At 45.7% G+C, this 20,864-nt stretch overlaps 1 protein-coding gene across 1 annotated transcript in view; it reads right to left on the bottom strand.

The window, feature by feature from the left end:
- The window catches only part of LOC119394536 (talin-2), a 612,547-nt gene extending 592,216 nt beyond the window's left edge, over window positions 1-20,331 (bottom strand). The window contains exon 1 of the mRNA XM_037661859.2: window positions 20,243-20,331. Within this exon, the coding sequence (XP_037517787.1) occupies window positions 20,243-20,256 (14 nt within the window). The 5' untranslated portion in view covers window positions 20,257-20,331. The remainder of the gene's footprint in view (window positions 1-20,242) is intronic.
- Between the last annotated feature and the right edge of the window lie 533 nt (window positions 20,332-20,864).

The raw sequence follows: 20,864 nt of genomic DNA, 5'->3' as shown, positions 1-20,864 counted from the left end.
CAGCAGAAAAAGAATGTGGCTTCGCTGTTCCTTGTTCAAAGCTTAATGCGAAGGCTGTCCAAGCTCTGCAACCGGTTTTACATGTGAAGCAGCTTTTGCTCGGGGCTGTGTCCGTCCATTGGCAACCGTCCGCTCGGGAACCATGTGTGTTGGCTTGCGCTAGCGCGTTCGGGCCTGTGTAAGGGGCTGGGTAAGGCGCTGTGGCCTCTCCCCCTTAGAACCATGTGTGCTGGCACGTGCTAGCGTGTTTAGGCCTGTGTAAGATGCTGTGGCCTCTCCCCCCTTACACTGTCTCAGCAATCATGTGATGGCGTCGGGGAACTGTATCCTAGTCAGAATGCGCTGCCACGCGTTAGCGCGTTCTTACGCCCCTTACACTCTCTCAGCAATCACGGAACTTTAAGTCAACCCATGCGATGGTTCGCATCTCCACATGGTTCCCTTTAGTGGGAGATGGTGTAACTTTTTTAACCAGAATAATGACACGTATCTATTAAAACTTAGGAACAATGCAAAAACTCTTACTAACGTTTCAGGATTTCAAAAGCTCTCTAAAGCAATAGGGAGTTGCAAAAAGCTGAGCCTCAACATGTTCTCAGCAAAAACTCGCAAAATTGGCTGCCCGTTACGGGATATTATAACAGCAAATGGGACCTGGTGAAAGTCGGTAGCGCTTTTCTTGCAAGAAAAGCTTAACTGCTTAACTGAAAACCCTTTCTCGGTAAGAAACTCTTACGCTGTTATTTACATTCTTAAACAAAATAACACAAGATTCCAGGTATTGCCAGGACCTGTACTACTTTCTGCCTCACGACCAGCTACTTCAATGTACAGAAGAATGTATGGACACTTTCGGGTCTTCAGCGTTTCGAACGCACACTGGTGTTCACAATCAACTTGCTGGAATTGCTCAGTTTTTATTTGAAGACCAACTTTGTGTCATGTTATAAAAAAAGGAGTATGCAATGGTTCCTGTTTGGCACCCATTATTCTCAGTGTCACATTTTTCTTGCTCATCATGATCGCGTCTTGTCCAATAAGCATGACAACTTTTAACTTTTAAGGTTTCCCCTATGTTGATGATTATTTAGTGCTTTTTAAATGTGGTATTCAGAATTTCCAGATTTTCTCCGATACTTTGGCCGTTTGCTTGAGTGCTTGCAGCCGCTTTTTCTTATGTATGAATAGACCCTTTTCATAATTGTAAAGCTAGCTTTCCTGCAGCGCAGTTAGCCCAACTAATGGCGGCTATTCACTGAGCGGAAACAGCGTGTTCAAGCACTATTATGGGGAAAATGTAGACTGCTTTCTCGACATAAACGCGCATGATAGACAATAATAATAATATCTGGGGTTTAACGTCCCAAAACCACGATCTGATTATGAGAGATGCAGTAGTGGAGGATCCCAAAAATTTTGACCACATGGGGTTCTTTAACATGCACCTAAACACAAGCCCCAGCACATGCAACTAGGACCTCATCTCCACTTGAACGACAGGTGCCGCCATTAGTTGGGTGAATATGCAGCACAGGGAAGCATACTTGCGGATTACGAAAACGGTCTATTGCCCAATGATGACAACCTGAGGTTTCTTGACCTGAAGATTTCACAGCCAAGAAGTGGCAAACACCACTTTTGCTTTTCAGCTCAGCCCACTCAAAATTCGTTAAGAGGAGAATTGCCAACCTTTGCCTTGCCAACGACCTTAAGAAGTCTTGCCCCCACACTATGCTTGGCAGTTTTGCACAAGTGAACGTGGCAGAAAAGCTGCTCAAGGTCATTCAGCGAGGGGACAGGCCTTCAAAGCGCGACAGCTCTGAAAAGAGCCGGCCAGTCATTCTACCTTACGTGCAAAACATATCGCACAGGTTAATGAAGATTGGTCAGGCCGCCAACGTTGGGTTTCTCTGCACCTGCAAAATTGCAGACTATGCAGGCGAAAACACATCTCGCACCAACTTTGCGTCATGCTCTGTTGTGCACAGGTCATGCTACGTCCCTTCACAGTAGGCGTCGTCTGCTTGATCCCACTCATGTGTGGAAAAACATATGTCAGCCAGACCGACAGGTGTCGTAACCCTTTGAGGTTGATCTTTTTCACCAAATGTGACCCGTCAGGGTAGATCTTTTTTTATTGCTGATTTAAATTATTCAGGTGAATCTATTTCAGAAAAACATTGTAATTTTTTCAGGGGAACCATAAAGCGATAAAAAAAATCATTTGTGTTTTTACATACACATGGTTTCTTCATAAGTAACAGCAGGATAAATTCTAAAAAAACCTACACAACTGTTAAAAAAATTATGCATTGCAATAAACGTCTGTGTATTTCACAGATGTACAAAAATAAGTGCACGAAGTGGCATCAAGTGGAAACACTGGGGGAGAAAAGCCACTTTTGATCGAGTCAGCATCGTCTCGCCGGGCACACTTTTGAGATGTCACTCATCACCATCTGAGTCTTATAAGTAACCTCTCATATGACGGACTGACATTTACTGAATCAGATTCTGATTCGGCAGTCAAGCGGCGATTCGGAGGAACCGCCGCTAGACTCACTTGCAGCAGAGAAACCGTCACGCACTTCCATAGCGCGAGCAAACTGCGCGGGTGAGCGCACTGAATAAAACGCCAAGAAAGCAAAAACAAGTCTGAAACCTATAATAATCATTCGTCTTATCGGCAACAAGATGGAAGCAGTTTTTGTGAGTCCCCGAAACAGGAAACACAACCACGGTGCCTGCACGGAAGCAGCTGTAACCGCGTACTGGGGAGCAATAAATGAGAGAGTAACAAATCAGTCACCTTTTGAACAGCGCTAGTCCTGCTTCATCTGTCTTGTCCATGTAGTTTTCGAGCTGTTTTTTACTATGAATGTGTACCAACAAGCTCAAGTTCGCAAGCTTCTCACCTTTTGAAAGATTCTAAACCAGAAAGCCATCAGTTATGCGGGCGCAACAAGCGGGAACCGGCCGAAGGATGGAACCAAAACTAGCCGGCACACCGCTGTAGTGAAGCATAAAAAAAAAAAAAGAACGAAGAGACATCGGAGCAAGAAAAAAATTCCACGTATTCCTGCAGTGTGGCAGCACATGCCAAGCAACAGAAATGATCAAAAAAGGTGCATGTTTTAAACATAGAGGCAATGACATACATGTAAGTCTTTGACCATCTTGCAGCTGTTAGCGGATGACAAACATGTATGTCTTTGACCCTCAAAGGGTTAACAACCACCTGCATGAGCACCGAAATTACATGCACAACGTGGTGCAGGGACATCGTAGCATTCTTTGCTGTGACTGCAGTTGCAGCCCCCTTTTTCATAAGTGTGGGGCAATGGCAAGGCATAGGTTGCAGCTCACCCGCGAGATTATAGAAGCGGAAAAAAATAGAGAAACTAGGCAACTGCTGCGTAAGCACCCCATCCATTGCACTGTCATGGCATGAGCGTTGCGACTACTTGATCAGGTTGTAAAGCAATCGTGGACACACGCTGCAAGTGATTTGACTTGTCAATGCTTGCATTCATTGTTTTCCGCACATATATATATATATTTTGCTTTTTTGCAAAATAAAGAACCGTTGGAAGTCAGCACTCTTTTTGTACTCTGTTCCTTTCTTCCTATGCTCCTGTGTTATACGGCGTCATGAACAAAGACCAACTCGCCCGGGCTTCTACACTTATACGCTAGGTATGGGCTGTTCAGGTAATCTGCTTTACCTGCATTATTACAAGTTAAAAGACGGGGTGTTAAGTTGGCTTAACCTTGTGCAAGTATTTAATGAACGGAGAGGAAGCAATATTTCAGTTATGCTTACCATGCTATTCTCTCACTGCCTAGCTGAAGACCGAATAGCAGTTTGCAATTTTGACTGATCCATGCCTACCCAAAAAGGTATACTGAACAAAAATAGGAAAGAAATGATGAAAAAAATCAAAATTCTTCACGAACGGCACGAATGTTCTGATAAACAGAGTATATTCCACATATTTCTGAACAGTTGGCTGTATTCTTGGAGGACTGCACGCCAGCACGAGCCATGATGCCAGTCACCGTGGCGGATGAAGGGTGCACGTTTTTAAATGCGAAGCATTTCTTAGCGAACTTCTGCGACTTTGAGCATATCTATCTATCTATCTAGCCGCCTATGACTTTGTGCTCTCCTGGTCGCTTGGTTAATCGAATGTACACCAAAATTGGTATGGCGTAACATGAATGTATGACGAAGATAAATGACAAGTTATAACATGAAAATCATGACACGCATGTCATGTACAGCATGATTTACATGCCACGCTCATGGTGCGCTGGCGGCCGTTTCGCTAGCTTGATCTACCCCGAAATTGGTATTGCGTGACGTGACTGTGTGACGAACATAAATAACACTCGAGTTAACAAGAAAATCATGACACGCATGTCATGTACAGCATGTCTTACGTGCCACGCTCATGGGGCGCTGGCGGCCGTTTCGCTAGCTTGATCTACCCCGAAATTGGTACTGTGCGACGTGACTGTGTGACGAACATAAATAATATGAGTTAACATGAAAGTCATGACGCACATGTCATGTACAGCATGACTTACGTGCCGCGCTCATGGTGCGCTGGCGGCCGTTTCGCTAGCTTGATCTACCTCGAAATTGGTATTGCGTGACGTGACTGTGTGACGAACAGAAATAACACACGAGTTAACATGAAAATCATGACACGCATGTCATGTACAGCATGACTTACGTGCCACGCTCATGGGGCGCTGGTGGCCGTTTCGCTAGATTGATCTACCCCGAAATTGGTATTGCGCGACGTGACTGTGTGACTAACATAAAAACACGAGCCAGCATGAAAATCATGATACGCATGTCATGTACAGCATGACTTAGGTGCCACGCTCATGTGGCGCTGGCGGCCGTTTCGCTAGCTTGATCTACCCCGAAATTGGTATTGCGCGACTTGAATGTGTGACGAACATAAAAACACGAGTTAACATGAAAATCATGACACGCATGTCATAAACAGCATGACTTACGTGCCACGCTCATGGGGCGCTGGCGGCTGTTTCGCTAGCTTGATCTACCCCGAAATTGGTATTGCGCGACGTGACTGTGTGACGAACATAAAAACACGAGTTAACATGAAAATCATGACACGCATGTCATGTACAGCATGACTTACGTGCCACGTTCATGGGGCGCTGGTGGCCGTTTCGATAGCTTGATCTACCCCGAAACTGGTATTGCGCGACGTGACTGTGTGACTAACATAAAAACACGAGCCAGCATGAAAATCATGATACGCATGTCATGTACAGCATGACTTACGTGCCACGCTCATGTGGCGCTGGCGGCCGTTTCGCTAACTTGATCTACCCTGAAATTGGTATTGCACGACTTGAATGTGTGACGAACATAAAAACACCAGCTACCATGAAAATCATGACACGCATGTCATGTACAGCATGACTTACGTACCACGCTCATGGCGCGCTGGCGGCCGTTTCGCTAGCTTGATATATACCAAAATTGGTATCTTCCGACGTGACTGTGTGACGAATATAAATAACAGGAGTTAACATGAAAATCATGACACGCATGTCATGTACAGCATGACATGCGTGTCACGCTCATGGGGCGCTGGCGGCCGTTTCGCTGGCTTGATCTGCCCCGAAATTGGTATTGCGCGACGTGACTGTGTGACGAACATAAAAACACGAGTTAACATAAAAATCATGACACGCATGTCATGTACAGCATGACTTGCGTGCCACGCTCATGGTGCGCTGGCGGCCGTTTCGATAGCTTGATATACACCGTAATTGGTATCTTGCGACGTGACTGTGTGACGAACATAAATAATACGAGTTAACATGAAAGTCATGACGCACATGTCATGTACAGCATGACTTACGTGCCACGCTCATGGTGCGCTGGCGGCCGTTTCACTAGCTTGATCTACTTCGAAGTTGGTATTGCGCGACATTACTGTGTGACGAACATAAATAATAGGAGTTAACATGAAAACCATGACACGCACTTCCTCAATGACACGCACTTCCTCAATGACATACAAGACGATGTATGCAGCTCTTTGCTGGCTGCTTCGCATTACATCGATTCCCACAGTGCGTGGGATCTGCCGGCTTTTCTGTCTTGCTACTTCCCTGTCTCCTTTAATCCCACTCTCCCTGTTCTACAAAGGCGCTAAGACATGCCCCACTTTTTAGGGGCCTTACCCCACCCAGGAGCACTGTTTGCTGCTGGCACTGTTGCAGTGGTTCTAGGAACCGTAGTGGGAGCTAAGCAGTGTTGAGAGACGTGGGCAACGGCTGGCATTGTTGGCACGCCTGTTTCCGATGACATTATACTTCACCTCCTCTAGCTCACAGAGCGGCCGATAGTTTCCGTTTGAAATGAAGGTTGTGTCTACCGATTTCAGCAGCCAATCTTTCAGTTTGGCTAAAAATTTTGGCACCAAGAATTTGTACAGTATCCCTTAAAAGTGGAATATGAAGCTGTATTTCTGAATTGCAGTAGCGAACTGGCCACATTTACTGTGATAAGAGGTTTGCTTATACAAGATCTAAGAGTGGAATAATGGTGGAGATTGCATACTGAAGTTCTTCAACTCGTGACTCCACTGCTTTTGACATAGGTCTGGTTACAGTCTACTTGGGTCTGATTGCCTGTTTCTTGGTACAAAAGTTATACTGAGTGTTCGGTGGCTCACAAAATTCCTAGGCAAGCAGGTCCAGGCACTCAGTTCCAGCAGTATACAGCGACATTAAACTGTACTGGGCTAAATTTAATCCAAAGCAAACAATACATCCCCAGCCTAAACCAACTCCACAAACTACTTAGTGGTCCTGCAAACTTCCCAATTACTTAACCACGAAGAGTCATACGACATTCTGGTGTGAACAGTACCGCATCTTTCTGCCAAGATTTTATAGATTTATCTATACTCTGGGACAACTTTCTATGGCAATGGAGCGTAATCTATGGGGGGCGACGCTCTGTCTTACTGCACCAAAGTAGTTTCCAATAAACTGGTTTCAGTTTCAGTTTTGGCATGATAGATACACATATGCTACATTTTGCATGTGTTCCGTGACTGAATGCATCGAACCACGACCACCGAGCTTGCAGGCACCTTGGCCACTCTTTCCCTACGCTTCTTCATTTGTTTCTAACCAAGGTGCCACTCAAAACCTCCACCTTGAGCCGTGCGACAGTACGCTCGCTTACTGTGGCTTATGCTCGAACGCTTGCTTGCTGTAAGTTGGCTAACTGAACGAAATGCGGAAACAACAAAGAGCCTCAGTTGCGTCAGTCTCACTTGGGCGTACACGTTGCAGACCACTTGTTTCGTTTGTTTTTACAGCTTTTGGTTCTCAGGCCTCTTGAAAATCCCATGCGGTGATTGAAGTGTTGAGCTACTGGAGGAAACAGAGACTGCCAACGAGAAGGCCATGTTTTTTTTTTGTTGTTTGTTTTTTCATCCCTGAAAGGAAACTATACGATGCCAGCAGAGAACGCCGCAACCAAAAAACCCGAACATCTAAAACATAATGCTATTTCACATAATCTGGCTGATAATTTTCCGAAATTATCTATTTGAGGCTAAAAAATAATGCCTGTAACTTTCTGAAATGCTTGGGTTACACACAGCAAATTATTTTTTTGTGGGACTACTTCCAGCTGCGCAACAAAACTATTGAAATGGCGTGGTTCGGCTCTGTAGCCTTGACTGCATTGCCACAGAAAGTTGTCCCCGAGTATACATCTGTATGGCGTAAAACCATCGAGGCAGACTGTTCCGAGTACTTGTGTCCTTCCTTTACATCTGTGCACTTTTTTACTGTAACCTTAAATTCATATCCCAGCAAGATTGAGCATCAGCCCTTACTTTTTAAGGCTTTTGTGAATGACTGGCGTCATAAATGAAGGCAAGGCATGCAAGCATGGACACGAGAGGCGAGCAAGACGGCACGACCACTGTGCGATCTTTTCTTGCGTCCGTCATACCATATCTTTTTTATGATGAACCATTACCAACTAGCTCAAGGTTCTGTCATGCTGAGTGACTGGCAGCTACATTTTAAGCATATTCAGAGAACAAATGGATACCACCTACATCTCATAGTTATGGAAAAGGTTAATTGTGCATACCCAAGTTGTTATAGCATGGGTATGCAGGAAATTGCAAGGAGAGCTTTTATTGATTTCGAAATTTAAAGGGGCCCTGCAGAATCTTTTCAACATGGTAAGAAAACTCTGCCGATCAGTAGCCAAGGCTCCTGAGAACACACGAGCCAAACATTATAGCGCACCTCGCGGCCTGCAATTTACAATTAATGCACGAAGTCAGCTAGAAATCGCTCCCTCTTCTCTCGAGAAATGATGCCATATACCTAAATGACCACGCCACATATCCAATTTCACGGCCATTGGCTGATTTGAGCATCGTTAGCTGCACAGTTACCGCGACCGCCGCGGGAGGCCGCCACGTGCCTGAGCGCGCGCTCGCGATCACATTGAAAGTAAGCTGCACATTTGAAGAAAAAAAGAAAAGAAAAAGTGCTTAAGGTCAAAACACGCACGTGATATAACTTCTTTCCCCCGTGCCATCTCTCCCTGCTTAGCTTCCACCGCGCTCACAAGGGCGAGAGAAGAGAGCAAGCAATTACGGCATGCGACAAGTCTTTAACTTCGCTCATACTTGACGAATTCCACACATTTTTGTGGCGGTCAATTCATTGGCAATAAACCCCTTTAATGAAGCCATTCGATGGTTACTTCGAAAAGTGTTGCAGGGCCCCTTTAACTCTTTCATGCACAGAACTGCATTTTTGGCAGGAAACAGAGTTTCATGGAAAAAAAACAGCGAATTCTTTTTGAGAAAATGATTTTCTCACAAGCAAAAAAAAAATTGGCACCTTTGGTTCAAAAGATATGAGGTGAGCTCTTAATTTCTAGATTCCTTGGCATTAGCTACTTATACAATGTGTTGTCCTAAGCTATCAACTTATTAAGAACCGGACATACTTTCATTTCTGTAAAAATATCTCGGGTCCATCATGTAGTGCGCCTTGAAGACGACGGCAGCCGGATGAAAACAGACTCAACCCGTAACATTGAAGCCCAAACAAAGGGGCATCATCTCTGTCACTATGTTGAAAGCTTTAGAAACGCGCCGTATAAAATCTGACGCGAGGGGCTCGTGTGTTTCAAGAGAAAAAAAAAATGCAGAAGAGGTGGTTACCGGGGGTGACGACCATGCTGGAAAGAGTTAAGGAGTAGCAAGCATTAAAGGGACACTAAAGGCAAATATTAAGTCGACATTGATTGTTGAAATAGTAGTCCAGAAACCTTGTAGTGCTACTTTTGTGCCAAGGAAGTGATTATTTTTAAATAAAATCACGTTTTAGTGGTCCGCATCGTGTTGGCGCACTTCAAATCACCCGCCAGAAAGCGATCTTTCTCACATCACTGTTGCCGTGCCCAACATTGCCCGCCTTTACTGCGTGACGGTGTGCACTGGCGGCGTGCATCATTCGGCTATCCGGCAACATCACATGCATGCGGCACTTTGTCGAACTTTCTGTCACAGCAACTTTCACGAGCGTGCAAAACACACGCGGCAGTACGCGATACAGAAACTACCACTGAGACACAACCGCGTGAACGGAGCAAGGCGCCGGGTAAAGCGCATTTCGGCGAAAACGGAACTTTTGAACCACGCGCACCATTCCCTATGGCAATGCCAAAGAGGTTTTTTTTTTCTATGAATCAAAGAGAAACAAACAAGAAGAATTTTATTACGTCTCTTGATGCACAGAAGGTTCTTTTTTTTTATTGTGGCTAGTTTGATTACTAGTGATTAATTGTAGTCGGATGCTCACACGCCATCGGGATCACTTCCAAAATGTCCCACTCGTGGTGCTCATCGTGTGATACATTTAGCTTAATTTCTCGGTAAGTAGGGCACTGCTGTTGATAATATTGCCGTTTTAGACGTCACACATTGAGCTTTCACTCTGACATAAATTATTTGCCTTTAGAGTCCCTTTAAACTCTTACAAGGTCACAGTCTAATGCTGGCCAGTTCCTCTGTTTGTTTTATATATGAATAAAAAACAAAAAGTATGCATCGCGTGCCCCAATAGACCCGCTAACGTGTCGTAGCAATATATATCTTGGCTTGGCAGAGAAGACAAGAATACGGGACCTGCAGTCATGCACTTACAATTGGATCAAACGAAAAGGGCTGTGCAAATTCGTTGACTTTTTCTTTTTTTTTTTCGACAGCCAATATCTCTGAATATTGTTCTCAGCTCACACTTGGACTTTGCCCGCTGCGATATTACGACAAATGGTCAAACGGATTTGCGAACACTAGGATGCACCTTCTGGAAACCCTCCCTCCCACCACTGGCGTAACAGGGGGGAGACTTCAGACCCCCTCAAAATTTTTCAAGTTCATACAAACGCACACATAAACATAAAGAACACTCCCCAAAAAAGAATTCTGGCTACGCCCCTCCATCCCAGAGTTGCTTTCAGCACCGTGCTATAATTACCAGCTGTTCGTATTTTCTGCAATGCTAGAAAACATAGACATTCGTGTAATTTGTGCGATAGAGCTCCTTGTGTTGTTTTATTTTGCGACGGCACGAACGGAGACAGGTAGCTACAGTTCACTGTCAGTTTATGATGATTCCCCACACACACGCACAACGGCGGGACCACCCTGTGAACGCGTATGACCAGCAGACTAGCAAGCAGCTTCTCGTGGGTTTCAAACGCACGCACAGTGATAAAGAGGAACTGTCTGCAGACCTGCGCAGCTGTATTTTGCATCAATCTAATCGTCAGCGCTGTTGCCAGGACAGGCTTCATTTGTTTATGTGAAGGGAGTGGGACGCAGTGTTCTCGTGTGCTGTCGTGAAAACACCATCAAATGCTACAATGTCACACTGGATGCAAACGAGTGCAGATGGGCTCATTGATCCTACGAGATGCAGGAGCAACTAAATTTATCAATGGCAAACGTCATCATCATCATCATCAGCCTGTCTACACCCACTGCAGGGCAAAGGCCTCTCCCATGTTCCACCAATCAACCCGGTCCTGTGCTTTCTGCTGCCACATTATACCTACAAACTTCTTAATCTCATCTACCTACCTAATTTTCTGTCTCCCCCTCACGCATTTGTCATCTCTTGGAATCCAGTCAGTTGCCCTTAATGACCACTGGTTATCCTGCCGACGTGCTACGTGCCCGGCCCATATCCATTTCTTCTTCTTGATTTCAACTATGATATCCTTAAAGGGATACTGAACAAAAATTTGAAAAAGCTACGAAAACACTTGCATTCATCTCGGACGACACGACTGTTCCTATAAACAGCGTTTATTTCACGTAATTTCGAGCAGTTGGCCGTATTTTTAGTGGATTGTGAGAGCGCGGCGGCTGCACGCCAGTGCGCTTGTCGACGGCCGTGACGTCGAATGCTCCAGCAAGAGGGTGGCAACCGGCACGCTCCCTCCTGCCCTGCCACTTCCCTTTCTCCACCTCTCCTCTCAAGAACACCTTCCCGACCATGAGAATACGTTTTGAGAGAGACGCGCGGCAGCGGGTGGCGGCTTGCGATGTCGACTGGTAAGCGATTTTGCAGCGAGCACGGTTGGCGAGTCAGTATCCGCCGAGTTTCGCGTCACTTCCTCTCTAGTTCGCGGTGCGGCTGCTAGATGCGCCAATTTGCGAAAAATGCATTAAATTCATTATTTTCTGCTAGTCTCTGGCTGAAATAAAGGTTGTTTCAACAAATTTCAGCACCCAATCTTTCAATTGGGCCATTTATCTCGGCGGCGAAAATTTTGTTCAGTATCCCTTTAACCCCCGTTTGTTCCCTGACCCACTCTGCTCTCTTCCTGTCTCTTAAAGGGACCTACAACAGGGCACAACGTGTGATTAGATCCTGGTAGAAATGAAAAGACCATGAAATATAGTGACAGATCCCAGCATCCTTTTCGCATTGTGAGTAGGAGTTATTTTTAAATCGTGCTCAAAAGTAACAAAGACCGGTATGTCACGCATCCTAGCGGAAGAGCCTTGAAGCAGGATTATGAAGATGGTCACTTTGCTGTACGTAGTCTGATGCTGTCATGCGCGCCATAATTGGTCCTCAAAGTTAGAGTATGTATATTATTATCTATCCCCGCTTTGTTCTGTGCTGCCTACGAGGTAAAAGGAGTTGCACGGTGAGAAGCGGTGCTGCCTTCGCGGCCGCCAGTTGCTTATGTCCAGCCGCGGCGCATGCGCAGTAAACCGCCGCGCTTGAACACGAACCGCTCTCGCGCTCACTGCTTACAGCATGTGTTGTCAAGTGTGTACAAGACTTCATATTCGCTGCAGATAGAAAAATTCTCATTAAAAATGTTTGACGGCGTTTTCCACGTTACCATTTCATGGCTAGACACTCTGACCAGTTAGCTTTCCATTGCGCTAAAGAAAATATGTGCCCAAAAAGTGGTTGTCAGTCCCTTTAAGGTTACACCTATCATTTTCCTTTCCATCGCTCGCTGCGTCGTCCTCAATTTAAGTTGAACCCTCTTTGTAAGTCTCCAGGTTTCTGCTCCGTAGGTAAGTACCGTAGGTAAGTACCGTAGTAAGTAACTTTGCAGACGATACAAGTCTATGGTTTGCCAGAAATAACATTCACGATTTGTAACGCCACAACAAAAGCTCTTGAAGATTGGCCCACAGTTCATTCAATGAAGATCTCTTGGCCAAAAAATAAACTGACCTTACTACACAAAAATCTAACCACGTATCAAACAAAATAGCTCTAATCACCGGTGCTACAGGTTTAAAATATATCCTTCACACACAAACTAAAATGTCGATTTACAGGTCAAATTATTGCCAGTTAGCTTAGGGTACGACAATGCTAACCTTGAACCCATTTACTTAATCCAGGAAAGGTATCGCAGACATGCGCATAACTTATCATACTGGCATCTGAGTGCAGCTTTATATTGTCGCTCTAGCGTGCCTTTTAGTTTCACACCTACAACACCAACTTGCGAGGCATAAACGCTTCATTTAAAAGCGCCCGTGAAAGATGGAAGCAGCCGTGAAAAGTGCACACAAATGTTTGAAGCGCACGAGCCTGCAGATAGCGAAAGAAACAGGGTCACCTATGCATGCACGCGTACACTACATGCAAGCGAATGACCATGCCATCCTGCACTTGAAACGTGCAGTATTCCCAGAGAAGTCGACGTTTGCCAACGCCACAGATGAGGAAATAAGCGTCATTTCCTCATCTCCAGACGTGCATACAAATATGCACGTCTGAAGCACATTTCGAGGTTTCAATAAAGGATGTGTCACAATCAATCTGCTACTGCCGCACGGTGGAAAGTGTTTCACTGGTGGTACCAGCGAATGTGTAAGGAGTGGAACACCTATTTGTTCACCGAGTGAGAAAGGTTCCCTCACTGCAGGTCGGCTTTGGAATAGTGTGGCACATGCTGCATCATTAACAAGATGTTCATTTCGAGAAAACAGGTAGAGTACGACCCAATCCACTCCACATACAACATACAGATTCTGTGGATGACTCGCTCTAAAAGCACTAGTAGGCCCAGTGGACATGGTAAATTTGATCAACCACTGTCAACTCACTCATTGTGATTGTCTCTGCAGCAAGCTTCCAGAGTTCAAATGTGAGCATACGTTTCAGAGCAGCACTAAGGCCGACAGATCAAGGCATTGATTCTGTGCATAAGCACCAATCACAAACCAAGTGCTGGTGATGATTACTCGCCTTTTTCACCACATTCTGTAAAGTAAGGATTTTCTGTCTATTGAATATACTTGCTCACCCAGATGAGCGTTTGTGATTTTTCTGAAGGTTTTGGATGGACCTAAGTTGGCAACAACCAAGTATGATCATAATCTGCATGTACAAAGCATTGCATGTGCCCCAAAAATAGCCTCATCGAGCTGCCAACACAGGAGACTCCTCATTCTACATGAGATTTCGGATGTTGGAGCTTTCGTTGCAGATCAATCACATCATGTGAGCTTCTTTAACAACCGTCCAAGCAAATAATTTTTTGCCGCTTTTGCTGCAACACTTGTCAAGAAAAGATTCATTATTGAGCCCAAGCCTGCTCAGTTAGAATTTTACTTAAAAAGCCCCTAAACCACCTCCGATAACTGTTTAACATTTCAAGTAAACGCACACATCAAGTTCAGAGTGCCATAACAATGAACAATGCCAAACGCGGCAGCGCTACGAGCTGCGGGCGCTGCACAAATTCCAAGAAACAATCCTTTCTCCTCTCCGGGCCTTTCAGCAATCCTCAGCCCATCAGCGTTCATCGCAACGTCAACATTTTCCTCTGCTCATGTCATCCCCAAAAAGAGCCTGCATGCAGGTACAACCCTTTTCCTCCCCGCACGGTGAGCAGGAGCACTCGGCCAGGACGAGCAAAGGAAAGGGCAAAACGAGCGAGGACCTCTCTTGTATCATCGTAACTCCGCTATTACGGCACCGTTTCAAAAAATTCTCACAGCTACGTGTTTGTTGTAGACTCGTGCTCAACTGAAAAACCACAACTCAATTTCGACCTTTGGGTGGTTTAGAGGCCCTTTCACACAATTTCCTTGGTATAGAAAACACATTCCCTCTTGATATTCTAATGCACTGCCCCAAATAAACCAGTCATAGCCATTGTTTGTTATCGACAGTGCATAAACAGAAGCATGTGGTGCTGGTTCAGAAATACTACCACACTCGTATGGACCGTGTACCTCGTAGGCATCACCCAATCAGTGGCTGCAGCCCCCCCCCCCCCCCCCCAAGCCATCGTTCCAACCAAATTACCGATTTCCATAGCTCCACCAAGAGATAGAAAAATAGCGTTTACAGCAATTGTACAGGCCGCTCTTGAGTGAGTTATTCCCTATGGGCTTTAAATATCCCACAGGTTGAGAGAGATTAATGACTTTATGCCTTAGGTTAGCACGCGAGGGTTTATTCGTCAGATTCCACCTCGTGGAAAAGGTCTCACTGCCTTCACTACGAGCAGCACTGGATAACACTCCCAGGGATAACACGTACAGAAATACCCAAAAAAGTGGACGGGAAATCACCATCAGTCACAGCTCAATTGGTAGAGCATCAGACGTGTAATTCGAGGGTTGTAGGTTCGAATACCAGTGATGGAAAAGGTGCTTTTTTTGTCCTCTTTAATTCGTTTCAATTTACGTCATAATTACTACACTACAGCTAAAGACAACCATTAAAGGGACAATAAAGAGCAAAATGATTTTGCTCATATTAGTAAAGTACTCTTTCAGGATACCAAAAACACCACGCTTGCTGCGAGACGACGCTTAGTAAGCGAGGAAATGCACAAAAACAAAATGCGGGTGGCGACGCCACTCTGAAGTTTCCGCACCATTCGCCGTGACGTCGCATGTTTTGATGGTGCCTACTAGGGACTACGTAGTTCCTAATTGGTAAAAATGAAGTACATTGTCCTCTGAGGGGGCCATACACTTAACATACAAGTTTGGGGTAATTTTGTTGAGCCAATTTCCCCAAAATACGATAAATACACTTTGAAATTCGTAACGTCACGCAGGGAGATTTCAGCGCGAAATTTAAAAATGAGACTTTGAACTTCATTTTCTCATCTATTATTAAAGTTATGATGGCGAAATTCACAACATTGGAGTTCTCAGAGCACAATTTATCGATCTAAACCGATTCATTGCTTCTCTTTAGTGTCCCTTTAATATTCCCTATGCTTTCCTTGGCCTAATTGTCTGCTGGATTCATTTGGCTGCATCTAACAAAGAAACGAGCCCCTCGAAAAAATTCCCCATCTTTCGTTCAGGAATAAAGGTAGTGTTTTGCACCTGTAATAAAGTTTCCACTCTTGGTAGCAGAATAACCAAAAATCTTTTAGTGATCAAGTATGTGAAAACAACCATTTGCAAAAGCGCAAGGGTGCTGTTGTCTATGTGATACCATTTTCATACATGTGATCTTACACTGGGTGAACAGGCCGTCCAAGTAAAAATGACAGGCTGCATGAGCACACCTACCACTGTTGTACAGAATGGCATTACAGGAACTAATGAAAAATTCGTCAACACAGGGTGTTGCTGGAGCCAACGTTTTGACAAGCAGACTTGTCTTCTTCGAGGCTGCAATAGCTTTCTGCCAAACTTCTACCTTTTTAGGAATACCAGGAACTAGTTTCTTGTGAGAGGAGTGCCACCGTTCCGTGAAGCATCAGTGCAACTGTAATAGTAACTCGTCATGTTTACAAAGGAACGGCAAAGGGACCGGTGTTCCTTGTGTAAACGTTCCACGGCATAGAACAGACGCACGTACACAGTACATCATGCAGAGCAGGGTGGATAAGCGAACGCCTGAGGCGCAAAACATTACTGCTCGCCTGTTACGCAAGAATGTTGCATCCCAGTTTTCAATACAAGGTGCCCAGGGAAGCGCGCGGTGCTGAGACAGACCACGTGCAAAAAGGATAACTGGAATAAATTTTTTTTTCCTGTTGTCTGAGCCAGTATGGCGGCAACCGCGGGCCGTTGTGGAATCTGGACACACCGTGGAGAACATTTACTTGACATTCGAGAATCATCGAACCCTGTTGTAAGGAAAGGGCACACTTTTTTTCCGACTTGCCGATTTCTTGTTTGCTCAACTCCAAAGCCGATCTTTTTTTTTTTCCTGCATATATGGCCGGTTCTGCTATGTGCCCCCTTGTCGGCATAGTTGTGGAGTCGAACTACCGGAAAAGGGCAGGTAGGTAGGCTATTTGATATAAAGGCATTATAAAAAAAAAGCTTGTAAGCGACACAGAGGACACAGTCCTGCTCTTGCGTGTATTGTTAGTGTGCACTTCCAAGCTTCTTTACAATGAGGTACAGGAGCCGTGGAGCCTACGCGTGACTCCGCGATGTCGTCCAACGCCAGAGGTAGCAGAACCACGGCGGCGTGATGCAAATGCACACGGTGGCAGAGCGAATCTGGTGTCTCACTTGCACGGGACAGAGACACCTGCCACAACACTCGCAGCCGCAGAGAGAGAGTGAAACACCGGTGTGCTAACCACCGAAACCCTGCTTGGTGGCCTCCTACTGCGTATCAATGGGCTTTTTATACCAACCCCAACATAATGATGGCAAAGTTACGCTTTGGTTCGACCCAGTTCCTGGAAATGCCTTTCTCGTTATGTGGCCTTTAGGGGCTGTTTCAATCACCCCTTTAAGACATGTATCTTGTGCATGCCGCTGGTAGCTGTGGACAAACGTCAGCTTTTTGACACCCGGTAGCACGGATCGTGGGGAAGAGGCCCACAAAGCAGTGTACACGGGCGCTGCAGTGGCGACTGCCCGGTGCTCTCGATGCTTGCGTTTGGGCAGGCATTCCCTCAACGTGCACATTATCTCTGTGGGTACCGGTCCAGTTTAGTTCGACAGCCGCCTCACCGGAAACGCTTTGGTCATGCAATAAACGATGCAATAAATGATATGTGTACATTCAGTGCTGCATTCTTCTTGCGCCCGCTGAGCCTGCCCTCGCCCCAACTACTGTTCTCAGTTGTCTACAACACGGCAGTGCCCTGAAGCGCTTCGGTGTCAGGGCTCTTAAATATTGCAAACGAAGTGCGGACACCAAGATCGAGATGCAACGCTTGCAGAGTTCAAGCAAAGGAGATTTACTAAGTTGCGAATATGTATCCTGGTTACTATTCTGAATCATTATGCGCCATGTATTGTCCATTTCGATGCGGTTTGCTATGCAAAAAATTTAGCTATATTGGTGCATACGAGGAAATTGCTCTTTCAATATCTGCAGTGCAGCATCCTGACAGCGCATTTGAAGATTGACGTGGAAAGTGCCACACTTGTAATAGACCAGCACCAATGTTGCAGTTAGACATGTCTGGAGTATGTCCAGTGCTCTCATCTAGGAGAAATTCTTTAGATTTCCATATAACAGCTGCTTGGATGTAAAAATTCGTATAATATACATAGTTCAATGTGAGTTTTAAATTGCTCACTTTATTTCACCTCATCCAACACTATGCTTTGAATTAAAAATCAAACGTAACGTTAATGTAACGAGACGTCCAATGCTCTGAATGTAACGCTCCTTTCGTAATAAGGGAACTTGCAACGGAAACTCGTTTCGAATTCGGGAAGGAATGAGCTTTCGTTCCTGTTTTAGAGGAACGTGTACAACACTGATATCAGGGGCGTAGCCAAGAGGGGGTTGGGGGGTGTTCAACCCCCCCTCCCCCCCCGAAATTTTTCAATTTCGCTTGCGCATATACACGCACACAGAAACGCACGCACGAACATACATAAAGTATGGTGGAACCCCCCCCCCCCCGCAAAAAATTTCTGGCTACGCCCGACTGATACCTACTTGTTGAGTTGCAAGTCACTTGGCAGTTTAGTAACGAAAAATGTGGCTGCAAACTATATCTTGCAATACAAGCAATTCTAGTACCATACCGGGCATTTATGAAGCATTTAAAATACACCATCGCGTGTCACTGTGACCGCTGTTACTCTGCATCACAGTGAATTGCGGTGCTTATCAAACACACAATAGCCTGCAGCCAGCTTGTTCAAGAATAGCTTTTCCTGCAAGGCTGGTAGTTCTCAAATATGCCGTAAAGAATGGTTGCACCAACCAGTGAATAACACTTTTTTTTTTGCTGCTAATATTTCCATGCGTACTTTTTGTTGCACTTATACAGCACGATTACGAACTGTGCCTTAGAGGTGCTGGCAGTTGCACACTGCGCAGATTTTAGGCTTGAGTTTCGGAATGACAAGGCCCACCATAACGTCATCACAATTCACAAAAGCAATGTTTGATATCGGACAGCGAAAACATAAACCGCTACAACGGTCATGGCTTCCATCCGCAATTGACTCACTCACATCCGAAGGACAAAAGCTCCGTCATGCCGCACGCGTGTGCCCCTTCAAGAGGACTTTTCATGTTACGACCAAAGAGGCGAGCACTTTTAATCCCGGTTTGCCCGTTGACACTGCGTGTTTCCAGCTCACGAGAGCGCGTGAAAACAACGCACCGTGGAAAAGGTCAAGCCTGCGGCGGCGCGCCCATGCCGGCGTGCAGCCGTGAGGGGCTATTAGCCAACTCGGTGCCACCCAATGCATGCCACTCACAAGTGGAAGCCTCATAAATGTCCAGTGGTACGGTTTGTGCCGTGAACGCAACCGAAAAACAAACTGCGCGGACTATTATAAATAAATGTTGCTACAGCTGTGTCAACTGTTCGCGAAAACCCGATTTTCTAGAGCCAACGGCTTACGAAAACGCTCGAGCGCGCAGGTGCGTGCAGTGTCGGTGGGAAAACAATTAACGACACAGCTACCGCAGTCCCAAAAAAACGGTAATAAAACACTGAAATTGCTTCTTACCTGCAGCTGATGCGCGGACGATAGCCCTCTCACGGCAACACCCTACAACCACTATGGCGAACGTGACGTCACCGGAAGCTGATTTACTGTTGTTGGTGTTTTTTCTCCCGCGCGATCGTGAGTGGGAACCGATAACGGGAGTTCGCAGCAAGCTCCATGAAATATTCCAAAGGAAAGCATGATGTCGTCCAGGTTTGCGCGGTGCACTGAGCACCACGAGCGCTGTTGAGTGAACGCGAGCAGGCTCAAAAAACCAACTTATCCTCGACCAACACCCGATACGTTTGAGACGCGCCGCCTTATATGGATGGAGAGGTGCGAGCGCTGCAGTACAGTGGGGTAACTGCGTGGGAGCAATATTTGCACCGCATCCGAGCTTTTTAAGGACACGCCAGCTATGACCGCAGTGGTAACTGCAAATTAATCCTGCTACGTGATGGCGTGAGATCAATTATCACTCGAAAGGGAAATAAAGGCAGCTGTCGCGCGTTGCCACGGAAGACACTATGGAGAAATCACGCAATACTTGAGCGGATCAAGGCGATGCAAGTAGTAATAATAAAGTGGCGCAGAAAACGAGTGAAACTAGCTCGGTCCGCCCTGTATGGCCCAATCACGATAAAGCTTTAATATACTGCCAGTTGTTGCGGGCGCGTAATTACCGCCACATTGATCTTCAATGAGGGAGCAAACAAATAATGGTTACGAGCGTGCAGATTGCATATTGGGCTCACCTGTCGAGAATCATCGTCCACGTTCCAGCGCGGCAGCCAAGTTTCAGCGGCGGTCGAACGCGCCCACGGCTGGGCGGGGGCGTCGCGCGGAGGAGGAGACCGGATTTGCGCAGCTTTTTTATTTACTTGCAATCAACGCGAGAGGCCAGCGTCAAACAGGAGTGGTATAATCTTAGGCGAAATGCAAAAGCAGCCGTGTACTAGAAGCAAAAAAAAAAGCAACAACCATTGGATCCAATTCGGAAATTTCCACCTGGATCCAATTGGTGTTTGTGAATTAGTACACAATTTGACCACTTGGTTGTATGCCAATTGGGTCAAATGGTGCATAATTGGGCCAACTGGTTGTCTGTCAACTGGGTCAATTGACTAGTGAACCACTGATTTCCTGTCAACATAGAAATATCCATTCGTCTACGTGTGTTGATAACATCTTATCGACATCTTGATAATGGGCCATTCTTACGTTCTAGAGAGCCGACGTAATGCCAAGGCCGTCTGCACTTTAGTGACAGAAACGCGGCAAATGACGTCGCATATATGTGCTCACAAAATCAAATGCATTGCAGAATTTTGCTGTCGTGTAAAATCGCTTTACTTGATGTTTAGAACGATAAATCTA

Source organism: Rhipicephalus sanguineus, chromosome 5 (assembly GCF_013339695.2).
Source record: "Rhipicephalus sanguineus isolate Rsan-2018 chromosome 5, BIME_Rsan_1.4, whole genome shotgun sequence".
NCBI lineage: Eukaryota > Metazoa > Arthropoda > Arachnida > Ixodida > Ixodidae > Rhipicephalus > Rhipicephalus sanguineus.
The sequence above is the reverse complement of the archived record's forward strand: the minus strand, read 5'-3'. Positions and strand labels throughout refer to the sequence as shown.